General features: G+C 36.7%; 1 protein-coding gene across 1 annotated transcript; it reads left to right on the plus strand.

Moving 5' to 3' along the window:
- Positions 1 to 1,098: 1,098 nt before the first annotated feature.
- Positions 1,099 to 21,541, plus strand: LOC107854735. Its single transcript, XM_016699744.1, has 2 exons — positions 1,099 to 1,302; positions 21,101 to 21,541. The coding sequence occupies exons 1-2, from the start codon at positions 1,099 to 1,101 to the stop codon at positions 21,539 to 21,541; spliced, it is 645 nt and encodes a 214-aa protein (XP_016555230.1).
- Positions 21,542 to 22,613: the final 1,072 nt, after the last annotated feature.

A 22,613-nucleotide genomic window follows, 5' to 3' on the forward strand; every position in this document is an offset into this window, starting at 1 on the left:
AAAGAGTACAAATTGGCATGGATGAGCAAGCCTCCTAGATCATATCAGCCAAATTTGATGAGGGAATTCTTTGCTAATAACTTGGTGTTGGTAGAAAAGGATGTACCAAAGGGTTTGAAGATTTTAGACCTGCCGAACAGGGAGTCAGTTCTAGTTTGGGGAGTTAATATCGATATATCAGTCGAGTACTGTCTACATACTATATCCACCCAAAGACCCTGGTTGGCTGAGTTATTAACTGATGATGATAATCCTTCCTAGGCAATAAACTCACGTGAGTGCATAGCGAAGTCTTTCCTTAGCTTTAGAATAAAGTTTTGGTGGGTTGTGGTTCGATTGAGACTTATAACAATAGGAGGCAATGCTAATCTGGATAGTCACTAGGCTGTGCTTGTGGCTAGTATTCTTTTAGGACTCAAGATTAATTTTGGTCAGATTATTGCCGATGAGTTTGTAAGAGCACTTAAGGTTGCCATCGAACTACCATTTTCATATTTAATCACAGACTAATGCAGGCAGACAGGTGTGCCTCTAACTCGTGGGGTGGATAATAAGGTCTGAGCGACACATAAGTAGGATATTGAGAAGTCTAAGGATGACTCAAAGTTTGAAATGAGGGTTACCAAGCCCTCAGATTATCAGACTCAGTCAGCACCAGCCCCAGATACCTCAGAAATTCCAACAGGTATGCCGTTGTCGATTACCACTTATGTACCACCTGAATATATACCATCAAGTACATCTGAAGGGTCAGAATATGCACCATCAATTGGTGGGGTATAATTTGCAGAATGTAGATTGACGCAGGAAAACTTCACCAAGTCTGTGAAATTGCAAAAGAAATTAAAGAAGCAACTAGACACTTAGGCTGCAGAATTTAAGCCCTTTGTTGACAGAATTGTAGCCAAGGCAATATTTCCATTCCAAGATATTCAGATAAGGATGGATCACATGGAGGAGCGAATTAACAAAAGGATAGATTCAAAGTCCATTCTTGACCTGACAAAGTTTATGGAAGAGTTTAAGAAAGCACAAACTGACATCGAAGAATTGAAGAGCAGGCAACCTCAGTAGCCTATTTTTGATTTGGCCCTGGTAATGAGTGATGGAGATAAGGGAATTGTTGATCTAAAGGGAAGACCATTAAAAGATAAAGAAAAGCAACAGGTAGATGAGCATGCTGAAATAAAAGCTGATAAGAGAAGAAAGAGAGAAGCAATGACACTAGAGGAAAGAGAGCATCATGATATGAAGAAAGCCAAGAAAATATCAAGAAGAGATAAAGAAATAATAAAGAAGAGAGTATAAGATAAATCGGTAGGAGTATCTACTAGTTCAGCCCCAGTTAGGGGGCCGAGTTCAGACCCTATTCGGGATGTGATCTCTCCAATTCTAAAGGATAAGTTTATGAGTACCCCCACCACCATAGGGGTCAATGTTGCAGAAGGTGAGGGCACTGGAGCCTCACCACATTTCATAGACGCCTCAGATAAATAAGAGGCATTACAAGTATTTCCCATCCTCTGTACTTTATTTGCATGCATTAAGGATAAAATATTATTTTCTGTGGGGGTAGGTGTACTTGTACCATGGGAGGTTTTGTTGTTGATATTATTTTCCTCCCATATGATATCTAGAAGAATCGGCATGTTTAGGATTATGTTTAGGATTGCATTTAATTTTCTTAAGTTTTGTTTGTTAATGTTTATTTATAAAATAAAAGTGTTTTTATGATAGTTCCCTGTTGTGTATATGGATGATGAGTGATGTTGGCATAAGGCTATGTATATGTTTGTGTGACTGCTTACTTCTGTCTTCTAGCATATGTGAGCAACTTTTAATGATTCTGTAATGGCATTAACTTGTAAAATATACATGACATATGATGTAAATCTTCAGAACAACAGAATGAGTTTGACTCAGTGGCCATTGTGTGTATGAGTATTTGTGTTAGTTCTTACATAGTGTAGTACCTAGAACTTGCCTAGTTCAATTTATGTTGTTTTGTAGTTGATGAAATAAGAAATGATTGCAGTCCGCCTTGTAATTTTAGTCCACTTAGCAAAAATAATTAACCCCACCAAAAAGAATTTTCCATTTTTGAACCCTTCTTTGAGCCTGTGTTAATTTTTCTTCATCACCAATCACTATAGTGAACTCTCTTTAAGCTGTTAACACCTATCTCTGGCCCTAGACCAACGGTGGGCATTATGAACCTAAACTTAGACAAAATACCTAAATTAAGGGTGGCTATTGTCAAGCTGTTAGCTTTTTAATCCAAAGATGGTTTAGAGCTTGGTTTAGAGCATCTAGCTCTGGTCTATTCAAGACACTGTACACCTTGACTGATTGCATCAGCATAAGATGAGGGTTGCTAATGCTTATCTGTGTATGTATGTATATATATATATATAAAATAGGGGTTATTATGGTAAAGTGTGAATGAACGAGAAAAGAGTAAGTAAGCTAGTACAGCATGGCCTTGGTAGGTAGAATTCGAGGACAAAGAGAGTTAAATCCTAGTGTTAAGTCAATTTTCCTAAAATCTTTCCTCACCTAGCCTTGAAGTCTCATTACAAGCCTGAAAAAGACTTGCTTGATCTTGGCGAATCATCTATAAAGGAGCGTTAGATGATAAGGGCAAGCCTATGGGTATGTGCACTATGTTTGTAACTTCTTTGATGACTGTGAGAGTTCTGATTTGTATCCATAAAATATAACGAGTGGTAAATTTCCTTGACTATGAGGTCAACTTGAGTTACACTTAATTTGGCTGATCTTTGTAGATTATTACATCCATGTTTGTGTATATGTACTGAATTTGAAACACTGTCAGTTACGAATCCTGATGTGTTGAGCCATAATATTGGGATGACAAGTGAATGGTTGTGTGAAAATTGGTTCAGTAGTTGAATACCTGTCATTGTATTATTCATGTTTGCAATTTGATACTAGTTGCTTAAGGAAAAGTAATTATCTTAAGTTGAGGGTGTTGATGTTCCGACTTTGGACGGAACATTTTTCATCTTTTTCTTTGGAAAATTGTATTTCAAGCAACTAAAGTTGTATTTAATATTGGATTTGAGCATTTTATGGTAAGGAGCTAGCTGAAGAAGAAAACCTAGAAAAGTAACAGAAAAAAGTCACTGATGGTCCAATTGACGAACCGTCAGCCAGGTGATAGATTGCTGGGGTTGCCGTCAAAGTAAACCATGGAGAATTAGATGAGGGACCCCTGTGATGGTCCAATTGGCAGACCATTAAATATCCGATGCACCACCAACTTGGCCATCAGGTCGAAATAGAACCTGGAAATTTGAAGAGTCACGCGATGGTCCAAGCGATGGACCGCTAGGCTAGAGATAAACCATTGAGTTGGCTATCAACACTTAATGACACCTAACTTTATGGAACCTTTAGCGAAGGTCCACCCGACGGACAATCGATGTGACTGTCACCTTGGATGCGGTTTTTCTACATTTGAATTTTAAATCTTTTTTACCTAGGATCATATAAATACCCAGTTACAGTTTTATTTCAATCATCTTGGATATTGTTACCTTAGATTTCCATCTTTGAAACCCTATAAAGTAGTATTCTGTGAATCAATCGAAACTTGTGGATCTAATCATTCCATTTCTATTGAAGAATCAAGAACTAATTCTTGTAACTTTTGTAAGTGAATTTTGAATTTATTTATGAACAATACAAAGATTTTTTTATCTTTTTCTATGGAGATGTGTGGCTAAGCTCCCATAACTAGGGTTATGGGAGCCTTGATGTGAAAAATTGATTTGGATTATGATTCTAATTGAGTTTCATGGGTAATTGACATTGCATAAACCCTTCTTCATTTTAATTACTTTTCTTGGTTGTAAACTTGAAAGGTGATCCCAAGAACACACTTGTTCGAATAGAAAAGTATTTATTGGAAAAAGAAAGGGTTTACATGGAATTTAAAGGCTTTAACCTTTGGATTAATGGCAAATGCCTTAATAGGATTGACCTACATGAGAAAATAGTTGAATAAGTAGTGCATTCTTTAAGTTTGAGAGAATTAAAGGATAAACTATCCATTTAGGTTGAGAAACTAATGGGTAAACAATAGGATTCAGCTACTCTTACAATTGAAGCTATTAATTAGAACTCAAAAGTGATTCACAACCCTAACTGTTTAAGCATCTTGGTAACCATAACTCTAGTTTGTTTAATACCATTGAATTACTACTTTCAAAAGGAATCATTAGTTGGAAAAACTCTGTTACAATTTATTTAGAATATAATTCATAAATCAAAACCCATTTTACTCAGGAACATTTGACAATAGTCTAATAAGTATCACAATACTTAGTGAACACGGTATTCCCTGTAGGATTCGACAACCAACCTAGTTGGGTTTTATATTTGATAGCAATCACTAACTCTCTCGCAAGAGAGGTATAATTTGGGCATATCAGGTACCTACTGCAATAACTGAGTAAAAATATTATAATAATGCAGAAATTAGGCTAAATCTGTCAAAAGGTTCATAACTAAAATCAAATACTAGTATATAAATACTGAATACTGAGCATCTGAAATAATCTAGTCTAAAACCCTCTAACTATCTAAAGGTGGAGTTGATGGGACAAGCCCCCAACTAACTCCGACTACTGAAAGTATACTGAAATAACAACTTTATACTTGAACTATGGGGACTCACCACTTAGTCTGATGCTGATAAGCTGGGCTGATAACTATGATAAGGAGCCCGTGCATCTGAACCTATGATATAAGACATCATAGCGCAAAAAAAAATATGCGTTAGTACTTTGAATGTACTGGTATGATAAGTGAGGTAAGGCTAAATGCATGTGTTCATATGCATGAACAATAACTGACTGAGTAACATGAATATATTTGAATGAGAGTAAATGTATCTATGAAACTGCTGTAAATACTAATTATGTAATACTATGTACATAACTATATGTACTATAACTGAGATTATATTAAGACTAGGTACTGAGTTCTGATAACTGAATGACTGTTATTTGAGTTCACTGATAATTGTATTACTATTAGCTGGGTGACTATTTTTGACAGTCTTAATTCTGTAGAATTAAACTGAGTACTATACAGAGCTGGGTGACTGTGTTTGACAGTCCTGGTTCTGTAGAATTGAACTGAGTTCTATATTGAGACTGAAACTGAAACTGTTGAAGGTAATCATCTAACCGACATGACCCTCTCTAAATTGATTTGGGGTCTAATATGTTACAAAATCTGGAAGGGTGTCAGTACTGTGCCACGGGTAAAGACAAGTTGCTGAGTCACCCTCATATGGTAGGTACTCTGAGTGAGAACGGTGGTACCTTCAACTGGTAGGTTGATGTCTCAACCTATGTTGACTACGTAGTTATGGAATGCAAGGTTTACTTCTAAGGATTACATCCTCTACTAGCAGGTGAGTCCCCATCCTTGGTTTACTCGGTGCTGAATCTTACTCCCAATTGAATTGACACTAGACTAATTTCTAAAATGTACTAGATTAGACTGAACTATTACTGATCGTGTTAATTGACTGAACTGGACTGAGTTCACTAAGTTCTGATATCTGACTGAATACACAAAGTTCTATACTAACTAAATACTACTGATCATAATATTTCTGAGACTATTCTGTAACTATTGTATCTCTAGGTCAATAGCTAGATTTTCGGGTATTGATTACCCCCAGGACTCGATAGCAATGAAAGTAAAGCATAGTATAACCTTAAAATCATAATAATACTTGCTTACTAACAATGCATTTATTTCTACATTTTGTGTAACACTTGATCTACATGAGCTTGTCCATAAATGGGATCACATAACAACATGTCATGCTTTCACTAGTCATTTCACATAAGAATTTTAACAAACACTTGGGGAGCATGGTTATTTCATATAGCAATAAACATATAATAATATCATGGCTACTACATTCAACTTGTAGTTCAATAGTTCAACATGAAGATCATATAGATCAACTCACTATTATCTTGTTTTCATGAAACTTGTAATAAATAATAAAATTAAACCCCAAACATCAATTCACACATGAACACAATCCAATTCCAACATGTAAATCATGAAATTATAAACTTGTAGTTTTGAAAAGGTTTCTTGGACTTCATGGGTGAAAGGAGACCATGAATGAACACCTAACATACCTTGGTAGTTAAATTTGTGAAGATTGATGGTGTGTTATTGAAGATTGGTCTTAAAATTTAAATACCCTAGGGTTTGTTATTAAGTAAATTTGAGAGAGAATGCGGGATTTTGCCTTTAGAGTAGGTTATTTCCGTGGTTTTAGGGCTGATTAAGGGTGGGAAAATGACCCAAATACCCCTATGGATGCAGAGTTTTAATGACTGAAAACGTGCCCAGTGATGTGCAGACTGATACACTGTGTCAATGGGGTCGACGCAATGGCCGACAGCCACGTCATTTTATGTTAGTTCACTAGAATTTGCATTGGAAGTTGGGGAAAAATATCCGTCGATACGATGGACGATGCAACCAGTCTAGATCGTGTCGATCCACTATTTTGGTCACCTAAATATGATCCAAACAAGGTATGAAAAATCCAAAACTAACCCGAAGTGACCTATTGACACACCTGATCATGATTCAATCCAAGGATCGATATTTTAAGGTCATAAGGGTCGTAAATTAAGATCGCCAAATTATGAGGGCTAAAATAATTCTAAGTATAAACACTTAGCTGAAATTTCTAAGTTTAGGACCTCGTTTTATGCTCTAAAGGACTGAGTTAAGCTAGAATTCTGTGGGGTCTTACAATATTTCCCCCTTTTGAACATTGGTCCTCGAATGAGATTGACTAAGTTGATAATACTGATAGACTTAGATTACATACTGAATCATGTACAACTGAAGCATGATTATATAACTGAGACTAATGACATACTGAGTTTTCATACTAGACATGCATAACTGAAACATGACTGAATTCTGAAGACATAACACATGACTGAGCTGTTTCATGATGATATGCATGATAAGAGAATTCTATGCAACTGAAACCGATATTGTGTTCATAAAGGTAATCTAAGCATGGAACTGAGTAAATCCAAGGAAACCATTTACCTTGAGCTGAGTCTGAGTTTATAGAGAATAGGTTAGGATACTTGGTTTGCATCTCTACTTCTATTTCCTAAGTAGCTCCCTTAACGGACTGATTTTGTGAAAGAACTTTGACTAGAGGAACTTCTTTGTTCCTCAGTCTGCGAACCTGATAATCAAGAATTTCAACTGGGATTTCCTCATAAGAGAGGTTGTTCTGGACATCAGTGCCCTTTATCGGGACTATAACTACTGGGTCACCTATGTACTTCTTAAGCAAGGAGATGTGAAACACTGGATGCACTGAATTTAAGTCTGAAGGCAACTCAAGCTCGTAAGCTACCTTTCCAAAATAGTTGAGAATTCGGTAAGGACCGACATATTGGGGACTAAGCTTCCCCTTCTTGCTAAATATCTTCACTCCCTTCATAGGAGAGATTTTCAAATACTCATAATCACCAATCTCAAACTCGAGATTTTTTCTTCGCACATCTGCATACGATTTCTGACGACCCTGAGCTATCTTAAGCCTTTCCCTGATCAACCAAACTTTTTCTAAGGTATCAAATACCAAGTCAGGCCCTACTACTGCAACTTCGCCCACTTCAAACCAACCAATGGGAGATCTATATCTCCTTCTATAAAGCGTCTCAAATGGAGCCATTTTAATGATGGAATGATAGCTGTTATTATACACGAACTCAATCAAGGGTAAGTGGTCTTCCTAATTACCCTTAAAGTTAATAGAACACACTCTTAACATATCTTCTAAAGTATGAATAGTCCTTTTTGCTTGACCATCTATCTAAGGATGAAAGGCTATATTGAGGTGAACTTGGGGACCAAGACCCTTTTAGAAAGCTTTCCAGAAATGAGAGGTAACTGCATACCTCTATTTGAAATAATAGACAAAAGAACTCCGTACAATCTGACCAACTTTTTGACAAAGATCTTGGCGTATTCCTCGGCTAAATAAGAGATATGAACTGGTAAGAAGGTAGTTGATTTGATCATCCTATCTATAATGACCCAAATCGAATAATGCTAGCAATGAGTACGGGGCAAACTCATAAATCCATATTCACCTTCTCCCACTTCTAGGTAGGAATACTAAACTCCTACATAGATCCACTGGGCTTCTGATGCTCGATCTTAACCTGCTGACATGTTGAGCACTTAGCTACAAACTCTGCAATGTCTTTCTTCATCCCACTCTACTAATGGACTTCCCACAAGTCGCAGTACATCTTGGTGGCCCCTGGGTGAATTGAGTAGCGCATACCATGCAGTTCTGTAAGAATCCACTATCTCACACTATCTACCCATGGAACACATAGTCTACCCTATCAACGTAACACACCATCTCCTCCTTGGGAGAACACCTCTACTTTCTGATCTCTAACTGACTCTTTCAATTTAAATATACTGGGATCCCTGACCTACTTTTCTTTCACTTTGGAAACCAGATATAATTTCAAACTATTCTATACCCATACGCTACCCTCTACTGAATTGATTAAGCGGACACCTAGTCGAGCAAGTAGGTGAACTTCCTAAACTAATTTCTTCTTACTATCCTTCACGTAGGAAACACTATCCAAAGACATCCTACTGAGAGCATCAGCCACTATATTGTCTGTCTGAAAGATATAAAATACTCATGTCATAGTATTTCAACAACTCTAACCACCTTCTCTAATGCAGATTCATGTATTTCTGAGAAAATACATACTATAGGCTTTTATGGTCTATGAACACATAAACATGCACCCCATACAAATAGTGCCTCCAGATCTTTAAGGCAAACACTACAGCTGCAAACTCTAGATCATGAGTGGTGTAATTCTTCTCATGGGGCTTAAGCTGTCTAGAGGCATAGGCTATGACCTTACCTATCTACATTAAAACACACCCCAAATCGACTCTAGAAGCATCACAATATACCACAAACCCATCTGACCATCTGGTAAAGTCAAAACTGGGGTTGTAGTGAATCGTGTCTTCAACTCTTGAAAACTTTTCTAACAAGAACCTAACCACTGGAATTTGACTTTCTTCTGAGTCAACTGGACATAGGAAATACAATGGATAAAAATTCTTTAACAAACCATTGGTAATAGAAAGCAAAACCCAAAAAACTCCTAATATCTAATGGAGAGATGGTCCTAGTCTAGTTTCTTACTGCTTCAGTCTTTAGAGGATCAACTCTAATGCCATCACTGAAAACTATATGACCAAGAAAATCTATTGACCTTATCTAAAATTCGCACTTACTGAATTTGGCGAACAACTGATGGCTTCTTAGAGTTTGTAACACTATTTTGAGATGATCTGTATGGTTACTTTCACTGCGGGAGTATACAAGAATGTCATCAATGAAGACTATGACAAACATGTCTAAGTACTGCCTGAACACGCGGTTCATTAAGTCCATAAAGGTTGTTGAAGCAATATAAAACCAAATGACATGACTAGGAATTCAAAGTGACCATACCGAGTTCCCTGAAAGCTATTTTTTGAATGTCACATTCTCTAACTCTAAGCTGATGATAGCCTGATCTAAGGTCTATCTTAGAAAAGTAACTGGCATCCTGAGGTTGGTCAAATAAGACATCGATTTTGGGAAGTGGATACTTGTTCTTGACTGTGACTTTTTTCAATTGAAGGTAGTCAATACATATTCTGAGACAACTGTCTTTGTTATGCATGAATAAAACTGGTGTACCCCAAGAGGATACGCTGGGTATGATGAATTCTTTATCTAGGAGATCCTTCAACTGTTCTTTTAATTTCTTGTATTCTGTTGGAGCCATTCTGTAGGGTAGGATAAAGATAGGCTGAATATCGAGAAAAGGGTCTTTTCCAAAGTCAATTTCCCATTTGGGAGGAACCCTGGGAAGATCTTCGAGAAACACATCAGGAACTTCACATACCACTGGAACTGACTCAAAACTGAGAGTATTATAAGTAGAATCCTTCACTTGAACAAGATGATAAATACATCCCTTAGATATCATTTTTCTCAGACATAGGTAAGAAACAAGTTGACCCCTAAGTGCTGAAGTACTACCCCTCCATTCAAGGACAGGTTCATTCGAAAACTAAAAAAGGACAATTCTATTTCTGCAGTCAACTGAAGTATAGCATGAATGAAGCCAATCCATGCCGATAATGATATCAAAATTTGTCATCTCTAATGCTACTAAGTTTACTAAAGTGACTTTCTGAGATACCATAATCGGACAGTTCTTGTATATCCATTAGGCTATGATAGATTTACCCACCGAGGTAGAGACTGAAAAACGCTCTTCTAGGATTTCAGGATTGACTCCCAACTCAATAGCTATATAAGGAGTTACAAAGGACAAAGAAGCTCCTGTATCTAGCAAAGCATACACATGTAAATGAGAAACTTGTAATGTACCAGTGACCACATCAGGAGAATTTTCCTAATCCTGTCGGGACTGGAGTGCATAGAGTCTGTTTGGGTGCTACCCCCTGGTGGTACTGGAAACAACACCCTGCCGATTTGGGTGACCAAACTGAGCTAAAGGATTATTATACTAACCCTTAGAACCTGATTGAGGATAATCTCTGATTCTATGGCCTAGTTTGCCACATCTGAAACACACATCACTGCCAGCTCTATAAACACTCTGATGGTTTCTGCCACACTTCAGGCAAAGAGAATTTGTTCAGGCATTGCTAATACTACTCTGGGGTTTAGGGCCTGGTGCCCTAACTTTATTGTAATCTCTGAATTTTAGGACTGGAGCACTGGTTGAGGACGGAGCTGGAACTGAAGATTTTAGCCAGAATTGGGAATGATTTCTACCCTCTAACTTAGTTTGAGCGAAGTTGAAGCTACCTATTCTAGCCTTCTTATTTTTCCTCTCACTCTCCTTATTCTTAACCTCTTCTATCTATTGAGCATGGACCATGAGCCTAGATATGTCCATCTTATTAATTAGCATTGTGGTTCTATACTCCTTCACCACACTTTTAGACACACCCAACACAAACTTACTCATCTTAGATTTGCTATCTGCTACCACATGAGGATCGTATCTGGCTAACTAATTAAACTAGAGAGAATACTTCTTCACTGTCATGTTGCCCTGCTTTAGGTTAATAAACTCCAAAACCTTCGCTTCCTTCAACTCCAGTGGGAAGAACCTATCCAAAAAAGTAGTATCAAACTCCTCCCATTCTATGGGCACTACATCTGCGGCCCTTTCTGCCTTTCACTGCTTGAACCATGAGTGAGCTACATCCTGTAACTGATATGCAGCCAACTCAGTACTCTCACTAGCAATTACCCCCATAATATCTGTGAGTTTATGCACCTAATCAAGGAATTCTTATTCGTTCTCATCTGACTTAGACCTTGTAAATGATGGGGGATTCATTTAGATAAAGTCCCAAATTCTAGATGCAACAGTAGTGGCCACTTGGTTGGCCTGAACGATAACTGGACATTTATTCTGGGCTGCCACAGAATAAGCTAGAATGGTGAAAGCTACTCTGAAGATCTAGCTGGACGGGCGGAGGTGCTGGCTGGTTTCCTATTCTTCTTCCATTAGTCTTTTTGGGAGGCATATTCTATAAATAGAAGGGAAACTTGAATTAGAAAGAGAGTTTAACTTGAGCTCATGCTCACTCGCATGATATGACTACTTGAAAGAAGGAAAAATTTTCCTAAAATTCATCATAGCCTATTGTCCATAAGTGTGGCGTGCTATACACCTATGCACAAGACTCTACTAGATATGACTTTCAGACCTTCTAAGACTCTGTTGAACCTTAGGATCTAATACCAAGTTTGTAATGCCCTGATTCTGCACCCCAGATGTCACACGGTGCTCATAATCCTGAAGGACCACAAGATAACCCATGATTATAATAATATAGAAATTAGGCTGAATCTACCATAAGGTTCATAAATGAAATTAAATACTTATATATAAATACTGAAAACTGAGCATCTATCTGAAATAATCTAGTCTGAAAGCCTCTGACTGTATAAAGGTGGAGTTGATGGGTCAAGCCCATAACTAACTTTGACTACTTAGAGTATACTAAAATAACAACTTTGTCCTCGAACTATGAGGACTCACCACTAAGTCTATTGCTGATAAGCTGGGCTGCTAAGTACGATCAGGAGCCCATTCATTTGAACCTATGATATAAGACATTATAGCAAAAAAAAAAAGGTATGCATCAGTACTTTGAATGTACTGTTATGCTAAGCGAGGTAAGGCTGAATGCATGGGTGTGTATGCATGAACAATAACTGACTGAGTAACATGAATATATCTAAATGAGAGTACATGTATCTATGAAACTGCTGTAAATACTGATTATGCAATATTATGTACATAACTATGTATACTGTAACTGAGGTCATATTAACTCTGGGTACTGAGTTATAATAAATAAATGACTACTATCTGAATTCATTGATATCTGTATTACTGTTAGTTGGGTGACTGTTCCTGACAGTCCTAATTTTGTAAAACTGAACTGAGTTTTATACTAAGCTGGGTGATTGTGTCTGACAGTCTTGGTTCTGTAGAACTGAACTAAGTTCTATACTGAGATTGAAACTAAAATTAAAACTGTAGGATGTAATCACCTAACTGAAATGCCCCTTTCTAAACTAATTTGGGGTCCAACCTACAACCCCAATTTAAAGGGTGTCAGTACCATGCCACGAGTAAAGACAAGTTGCTGAGTCACCCTCATCTGGCAGTGATCTATATAAGAATAGTGGTACCCTTAACTTGTAGGTAATACACCTTATCAACCCTCAACTGGAAAGTTAATTTCTCAACTTATGCTAGCTATGTAGTTCTGGAATGCAAGGGATACTTCAAAGAATCATACCCTCTACTAGCAGGTGAGTCCCCATCATTGGGTTCACTCAGTGCTGAATCCTACTCCCACTTGATTGACACTGGACAGATTTATAAACTGTACTAGGATGGACTAAATTGTTACTGATCGTGTTAACTGAATGAACTGGACTGAGTTCATGGAGTTTTGATATCTAACTAAATACCCTGAGTTCTGTACTGATTGAATACTATTGATCGTGATATTTCTGAGACTATTTTGTAACTACTATAGCTCTAGGTCAACAGTTAGATTTTTGGATATTGAATACCCCCAGGACTCGATAGAATGAAAAGTAAAACATAGCATAACCTTAAAAGCATAATTATACTTGCTTACCAACAATGCATTTATTTTGACATTTTGTGTAACACTTGATATACTTGAGCTTGTGCATGAATGGAATCACATAACAACATGTCATGCTTTCACTAATCATTTCACATAAGCATTTTATTAAACACTTGGGAGAATAGTTATTTCATATAACAATAAACATGTAATAATATCATGGCTACTACATTCAACTTGTAGTTTAAGAGTTCAAGATGAAGATCAGATAAATCAACTCACAATTATTTAGTTTTTATGAAACTTGTAATAAATAATAGAATAAAATCCCAAACGTCAATTCACACGTGAACACAATCCAATTCCAACATGTAAATCATGAGATCATAAACTTATATTTTTAAAAAGGGTTCTTGGACTTCATAGGTGAAAAGATTCCATGAATGAACACCTAACATACCTTGTTAATTAAATTTGTGAATATTGATGGTCTGTTCTTGAAGTTTGGTCATGAAATTTGAATGCCCTAGGGTTTGTTCTTGAGTAAATTTGAGAGAGAATGAGAGATTTTGCCTTTAGAGTAGGTTAATCTTGTATTTTTGTGGCTGATTAAGGGTGGGAAAATGACCCAAATAGCCCAATGGACACAGATTTTTAATGACTAAAAATATGCCCAGTGATGCACAGACCGATGCACCACGTCAATGGGGCAGACGCGATGGCCGACGTATTGCATCGAGTTCACATTGGTTTACTAGAAGCTGGGGAAAAATATCCGTGGATGCGATGGGCGACACAATGTTTTGAGATCGCATCGATCCACAGTTTTGGTCACCTAAATATGATTCAAACAAGGTTCAAAAAATCAAAAACTCATCCGAAGTAACCTATAGACACACCTGATTATGATTCAATCCAAGGATCGACATTTTAAGGTCATAAGGGTTGTAAACTAAGATCTCCAAATTATGAGGGATAAAATAATTCTAAATATAAACACTTCGCTGAAATTTTTCTAAGTATAAATACTTCATGGAAATTTCTAAGTTTGGGACCTCTTTTTATGCTCTAAAGGACTAAGTTAAGCTAGGATTCTGCAGGGTCTTACAAAATGCTTTAACTTCTCATTTGGGGATGAATAATCCAAATGGGGGATAATGTACAACCCCATAATATTTTGACTATTATATTTTTGTCCCTCCCGTATTCGTAATGTAAATATTTCACTAGAATTATGATTAGGGATGTTGAAATGGTGTTTTGAGAAAGTTTTGAAATTTTCAAAAAGGTTTTAGGGTCATTTTGGGACTTCGAGGCAGTGAATTTCCACAATAGTGTCATTCCATACCACTTATCTTCTGCGATAAGAGCGTGAAACGTTTACTACCCTCTATGATAGTGATGGGCCACGTTGTTATGTTAAATTTATCTAGTTTTATTTTTTCCACTTGGGGTGAGGGGAGTTTTGGTCCTTTACTCCTTAAATGACTTTAAAACACCAAATTAACCTTTTTCCTTCGATTGTCAAGATCAAAACATTATATTTTTCCTCTTTAGCTCCCAACCCAAGAAAGTTCAAGGGTTTTACAAGGAATTCACCATTCAGGATCTAAACTTTAATTTTTTTTCTATATTTCAGGCATGTTTCTCATTCCTTAACATGTATTTTATATTTTGTCATAAATTGTTGGGTTTGAAATTGGATTTAGGGATTTTGATTGTTATTACTTGAATTGTTTATCCCATGTTTTAAATGTGTTACTCATGCTTTAATTGATGGTTTTTTGGACTGAATGAGTGCATTGTTATAATGATTTGAATGGGGGACATTGGTTCCCCAAATTAATGATATTTTGGCTTGATAATGACATTAACCTCAACCCACTTTACAAAATTAGTTTTAAATATGGATATTCACAATGTTTAACCTGTCCTTTGAAAATATTGCATTTTATTAAATGATAAATGGATAACAATGGTTTTGGAATACCCTTGGTTGCCATGGTTTTGGATTTTAAATGGAACTTAGAGTGTAAAGGTTAAATGGACTGGTTTAGCATAATTGAATTAGCTTGCAAGTATATTGGTACAACAATACCATGTTGGAAACTGCCTTAAGTAAAGACTCCTTGGTTAACAGTTAGGTTATGTGTAAACTATTTTAATTTGGGCTTAAAAGAAATTACGTAGCTCACCATGAAGGTATAGTCCCAAGGGGTGAAATACTAAAAACCACCTTTACCGAAATTGGGTGGTCTATATGACCATGTGTCTGGATACACATTATATTTTGGATGGATATTGCCTTGGTGTCTTTAGTCTTTCCTCGATACTTGTGGCTAACATGCATTGAGGCCCTTCTAGTAGGGATAGCCAGACCCATATAGCTCTTGGGTGTCTTTAGGATAGAGTAGACTATATAGTTCAGGCTATTGATTTAAACTATCACATTAATGGACCATGTCCCTATCCCAGTATCCTATATATGTAAATATAAATATTATGCATGCGGTTTTGATTGGTTTTTATAAATGCACTATTTTACCCCTTTTCCTCGAGTTAAATGTCAGTGCTTGTGTCACACCCAAGACTACCCCCTGGACGTCACATGGTGCTTAGAACCAGAAGTGATTCTAAGCTAACCCATGATACTTGCATAACTTATGAGCAACTGAATATGTTACATAAATCTAAAAGTAGTAAGCGGAAGAGATGTCTTTGCTAAGTATGTTCAATACAAAACTATTTACAACATTTACACTTTGGTTATACAAAACAAAAATGAAAGTAAATACATCAACTCTAAATAAACATCTATGAATTTTCTACTAATACCGACTATAGGTAGCCAGGACATGACCCCTAGCTATCCCTAATCAATACGACTGAAAATAATGCTACTAGAACTAGAGTGGGTCGATTCCTCAAATCAAAAGAAATCTTCACCTGCTAACTAAAAGCTGCAAACTGTCTCATTATGATGTGTGGGCTACAACCGGTGCCTACATTATGAGACAATGTAGCACATATACATATACGTGGGTCAGTACTTTTTGAATGTATTGGTGTGTGGGACTGAGTGCATAAGTAAAACAATAACTAAATATTCATATAAACTTTAAATGATGCATGCTAAGTATAAATGACTTACCTTGTGCTTGAATAAATCAAAGACTGCAAAATTATAAACATGAATAAATAAAACATAAGGATAAACTTTGTGAGTCATAACAGTTAGTTCTAAAAGATTTACGTACTATTCTTTCTTTTTGGGAGAGTCTTCTAACCACCATAAGCCATGTGAGCTATCATAGATTCCAACGTCTTACTCACATTGGGGAGAGCTTTCCTATCCTTGCCATCGGAATAGAAACTTAATCTTAGTGATCACTGAGCTTCATCCATATTAGAAAAAATCTTAACCGACATTGGCTCGTAGTTTCTAGGAATTAAGGATACCCTCATCCGCATTCTATTCTAGGTGCTAAATACTACTCCTAAATACTTATATGCTCCCACTTTAGGAAATCCACCTTAAATTAGCATAAGAGTTTACAGGGTGAAAACTAGTTATGCTTCTCTGTACTTTAAAACATAATCAAGATGAATAAATGTGGATTTAATATCTTATCTTAAGATCAAAAGAGATCTTAAGAGTATAATCTTCTTGTAAACTCAATACTTGTACTTAGGACTTATAATACATGCTTAAATTCTTAAAAATTCTTGACAAAAGTTCATTCTCAATAATTATCTTGAAATATTTTAACAATATTCAATCAAGATAATGAAATTAAAATCACAATATGAATCTTATAAGTCAAAACATGAATATATGCAATTCTTGATGCACTTAAAGCTTTCAATCTCATGGTAGTAACATACTTCAAGAATATAGCAATTTGGGTATGTACCCTAACTCACAATAAATAAATTAAATCTTAAAACCATGTACTTTGGAAACAAGGATGAAAGAATAACCTTGTTCAAAAATCCCACATACCTCGATTAGACAAATTCTTGAAGAAAGCTTGAAATTAGAACTTAACTTCTTGAGTTCTTGAGGGAAGAAACTTGAATTTTCTTCTTGGAAAGAGAGGAAGGGTTTTAAATCGTGTATAGGACTTTTAGGGTTAAGAGGGTGGAAATAATGTGTTTTAAGACCCCTTAATTCGTATATGAATGATTAGAAATGATTTAGGGATGTGAAAAGACTTCAATGCCCTCAAACTAAGTCAAAATAGAGAAATTTTCCCACTTTGCTTTTGTTGGGAGGCACACAACCAACACATACCTGAGGGTAGACGGTGTACGCTAAAAGCACACCTGAGGATGTACGGAGCACACCAAGAGCATACCCCATCCAGTGGCTATTAGTATTTTTAATGCAATGCACAACCTTAGCAGAGGGTCTATTTGGCGACATACACCTAATACCAACATGTGAAAACACCTCAACCCAACCCATAATATCTAAACATAGTCTACCATAGAAATAGAGGTTCTAATAGGACTTTTCTATTACTACTATGCAGTTTTAGGTGCTTTAGTACGTCTATTAATTAGTTGTAAAGTAGTGAGCCTCCATATTTCTAAAGTTTTGGCCATTACATTGGTTTCTTTAATGTTTTAGTACTTTTGAATTCATTTTGTCATAGTCAGGGGCATTCCCCGACATAGTTGGTATTTCTGATGTGTAGTCTTTTATGGACAGTTTTGTAATGTATTAGATGTCTTGTTTTGATTTTTATCTTTATTTTGGATTCATATATTTTTTATAGATCTATTTGGCTTCTGGTGTTTATATTTATATCCACTTGAGGTCAGGACAAGAGGGTTGTCTCTAGCCCATTGTGGGCTTGAGATTTCCTATCATGGCCAGGACCGAGTTTGGGTTGTGACTTTTTGTCTAAGATTATAATAGCTTTAGCTTCCCTTGGAAAATAACGTATTGTAGAATAGTGTATACTGTCTATCCCTATAAAAGAGAACGCATGATTAGCTATAAAATCTGCTAGGTTCTTGCCCTCTCTATACGTGTGATACATTTTTACACTTGCATTTGACACGAGGGTTTTAATTTTCTCTATTTCTAATGCTATACTCTATTGAACTTTTCACCCCCTATCTAGAATATTCTTAATAGTTAGAGAATTAGTTTCCATAATTAAAGGGACATATTGATGTAGTATGCAATAATCCAGGCTCATTCTAAAAGGAAGAAACTTAACAATTAGGTAAGAATTATCATTGAATCTTCTCCCTTATTCATAAATTATATCTTCAATGTTATTTAAACTCAAAAAGCTCCTATGATGGGTTTTGGATTATCACTTGCAGCCTCGTCTAAATTGCATTTAAACATACCCAACCTGGGGGCCTTGTAGTACCCTAACTTGCAATAAATTCTAGGAGTATACTCCTCCAAAAAGTGCACTGTGTCTGTCCATGAGGATGGAATTTCTTACATCCATGGATATATGCATTGTACTATATAAAATAAGTTTCTAAAAGTTTCCAGCTTCATTCTATTAAGGGATATTTTTCCTCCATGCTTCACAAGGTTCCTTTTTTTTCATACTTGCCAGAGTATGAACATATGGACTGCTTTGAATATTAACTTCAATTTTGGTGCAACTTTTGCCCTCTACCACTTATAAACGACTTCTTTAACCCATAAAAAAGGTCCAACAATAATAGTACCTGCAACAAAGAAACTCCATAATTCTCTAGTATTAAGGTAATGCATGAAAATATGTTCAAAGGATTCTTAATTTTCATTTCCATACCAGCAATAGGTCACTTCTTCACTCATCCCACATCTAACCAACACTTCTCCAAAGGGTAGTTTTTTCTTCCATGGTCTCCGCAAGAAAAAAGATAATTTAAAAAGCACCCCTTTCAACCATATGTGGTTAAAACATTTTGAAATAATATCTCTTTGCTTAATACACTCCCAGACAAACCCTACAGTAAATCTTCAAGTGCTATTCAATATCCACCATGGCTTGTGTCATGCATCTAAGTTTTTTGTACAACTTATATTACTGAGTATTTATTTATATACTTCCTCAGTAAATAATTTTTGCATTAATTCAGTATTCCACTTCTCATCAATAAACAACTGGCTAACATCCTCCCACTGATAATTATTAATAGTAGAGATAGAAATGTAATAATTAAGAGCCCCTAATTGTGTCCAGTTATCAAATATATACTAGAATGTCCCTTATTTGGCTCCCACCAAATTTCCTAGTCAAACATATCCCTTGCCTCCAATATATTTCTCCAAATCAGAGTACCACCTTTCCATTCCATTATTTAATACCTTACCTTTTTTTGGCAATATTTTTTCCTAAAAAAATTGATCGATATTGATTTTGGATTCTAAAAGTCCATCATAGCTTAGCAAATAATGCTTTAGAAACATCAAATAATGATCTAAAATCCAAACCACGTTCTTCTTTAGGCCTATAAATATCAACTTATGCAACTCAATGCTTGTTTCTACCGTCTTCATTAAAGTTCCTTAGAAATCTTACGAGAATCCTATATATGTGATGAATCACACACTTTGGAGGAATCATAGCAGATAAAAGATATATAGGAATGCTGGTCAAAACACTATTAATCAATACTGCCTTACGCTAAAATTAAAGGGGCTTGTCTTCCCATCCTTTAATTTATTTTGAACCTTCATCAGCAAATTTGACCTTCTTTTTTATTTTTCATTCCCAATAGGACAGCCCAGATACATCAAAGGAAATTTACCTTTCTTAAAGCCCGTGCAATATTCCATCCTATTGATGAGAGCTAGAGCAGTTTTATGATAAACAAAAAAGAAACTTTTCTCTTTATTTATCAATTGCCCTGATTTAGCCGCATATTCCTCAAAAATAGTCATAGTCAGTTGTAGAGATTTTGAATCAGTCGACACAAAAATAATTGTGTCATCAGCATATGCCAGATGATTAATTTCATCACTCCATTTACACATATCAAAGACTTTAAAATCAATATTATAAAAAAAAAGAATTTAAGGCTCTAGATAATACCTCAACTGATAGAATTTATTATGATTTAGTAATATTATTTTATTATCTGTCGGTACTTCTGGTTTTGACCAGATCTGGTTCCCACAAGTTTGGATATTGGAGGTACTCCGGTGAAGCTCCGACCAATTATTTCGGCGACCAGTTTTGGCATCAGTTTGCTGGGACCTAAGATACCACGCAGGAAAAGAGGACTTGGTCTACAAGCGTAACCTAGTGACTTTTAATCTTTGCTATTTCATCCTTCGTATAAATTATAGTATTATCTCCTGTATCTTGACTTATGCTTAATTTGTTGGGATTGTCTGTTGTTGTATATTTTCGGTTTATTCCATTGCTTGACTTAGTTATAATTGGTGGGTTTGACTTTTCTTTATTATTTCATATTATATACTGTGCTTGTGCCTTCTATTTTTTATTATTGGTTGATTACTGGTGTTGTGAGTTTTTTCTGGGAGTTGTGGCTGTGGGCATTGATGGTAGGATAGGTTTATATCCAAGGAGGTTGGGGCGGGGGCCTGTGTTGGGGGTGGGGGAAGAGGGGAAGATGGGTGTGGGAGTAGGGGTTAGGCCCTACGTTCGAGGAGGTAGAGGAAGACGGGTTGCTAGAGTTGATAGGTTGTGGGTTGGGTCTTACTCTGTAGGGTAATTCTATAGAGCTGGTGAAGATTCTTTGAAAGAGGATGATCAATATTGCGTGTGTGCAGGAGAATAAGTGGGTAGGGTCTAAGGCTAAGGATGTGGATGGTTACAAGCTGTGGTACTCTGGTAACGAGAGACATAGAAATGAAGTTGGCATCTTAGTAGATGAAGAGCTTAGAGTGCAGGTAGTGAAGGTTAAGAGGATCAACAATAGGTTGATGACTGTTAAGTTGGTCATTGGGGGGTCTACTCTGATCGTGTACAGTGTTCATGCATCGCACATGGGCTTGGATAGGGAGAAGAAGATACGATTTTGGGAGGTGATGGATGAGGTGGCGAGAGGAGTGCCTAGTTTTGAGAAAATTGTTATAGCGGGGGATTTCAATGGGCATATTGGGGCATTACCGGGAGGCTTTGGCGACGTGCAAGGCGGTTTTGGTTTTGGGGAGAGAAATGAAAAGAGAGGTGCTTTGTTGGATTTCGCAAAGTCTTTTGGGTTGGTAGTGGTGAATTCGAGCTTCCCGAAGAAGGACGATCACCTGATCACCTTTTGAAACGCGATAGCCAAGACGTAAATTGACTCTTTGCTGCTTAAAAAAGGGGATAGGATATTGTGTAAGGAATGTAAAGTCGTCCCGAGTGAGAATCTTTCAACTCAGCATAGGCTCTTAGTGATGGACTTAGGTATTAAGAAAGATAAGAAGAGAAGAGGTAAGAAAGGTAGACCTAGAATTAAGTGAGGCGGCCTTACACCGGCGAATGCAAGAGAGATAGGAGAGACAGTGGCGGGAATAGAGGTATGGGAGTGCAGGGGGACATCGATAATATGTGGGATAGGGCATCTAGGTGCATCAAGGAGACTGTTAGTGAGGTGTTGGGTATTTTCAAAGGCTGTGCTGGCCATCGTCATGGGGATTGGTAGTAGAATAAAAAAGTTAGGAAGAAAGTTAAGACTAAGAAGGAAGCGTATGCTAAGTTAGGTGAGATTAAGGATGAAGATGAGAAGCGAGATAATAGGGAGGAGTACAAGATAGCTAGGAAAGAGGATAAGTTAGCAGTCACAGCAGCTAAGACGGCAGCGTTCGAGAGCTTGTATATGGGGTTAGAGGAGAAAGAAGGGGAAAAGAGGTTGTTTAGGATTTCTAAGGCTAGGGAGAGGAAGGGTTGTGAGCTCGACCAGGTGAAGTGCATTAAGGGGGAGAATGGTAGAGTATTAGTGGAGCATGGTCATATTAAGAAGAGATGGCAGTCGTACTTCGATAGGTTATTAAATAAAGAAGGGGATAGAGTTATTGTATTAGGGGAGCTAGAGCACACAGATAAGTTTCATGATTTTAGTTATTGTAGATATTTTAAGGTAGAAGAGGTCAGAGAGGCTATTCGCAGGATGCGTAGGGGTAGGGTGACGGGGCTTGATGAGATACCTGTGGATTTTTGGAAGTTCTCTGGCGAGGCTGGCTTAAGGTGGTTGACTGAATTATTTAATGGCATTTTTAAGTCGGCGAAAATGCCCGAGGCTTGGAGATGGAGTAATATGATCCCTCTTTATAAGAATAAGGATGACATTCAGAGTTGCAATAACTATAGAGGTATTAAGTTATTGAGCCACACTATGAAGATTTGGGA

This window comes from Capsicum annuum, chromosome 9, assembly GCF_002878395.1.
Source record: "Capsicum annuum cultivar UCD-10X-F1 chromosome 9, UCD10Xv1.1, whole genome shotgun sequence".
In the NCBI taxonomy this organism is placed as follows: domain Eukaryota; kingdom Viridiplantae; phylum Streptophyta; class Magnoliopsida; order Solanales; family Solanaceae; genus Capsicum; species Capsicum annuum.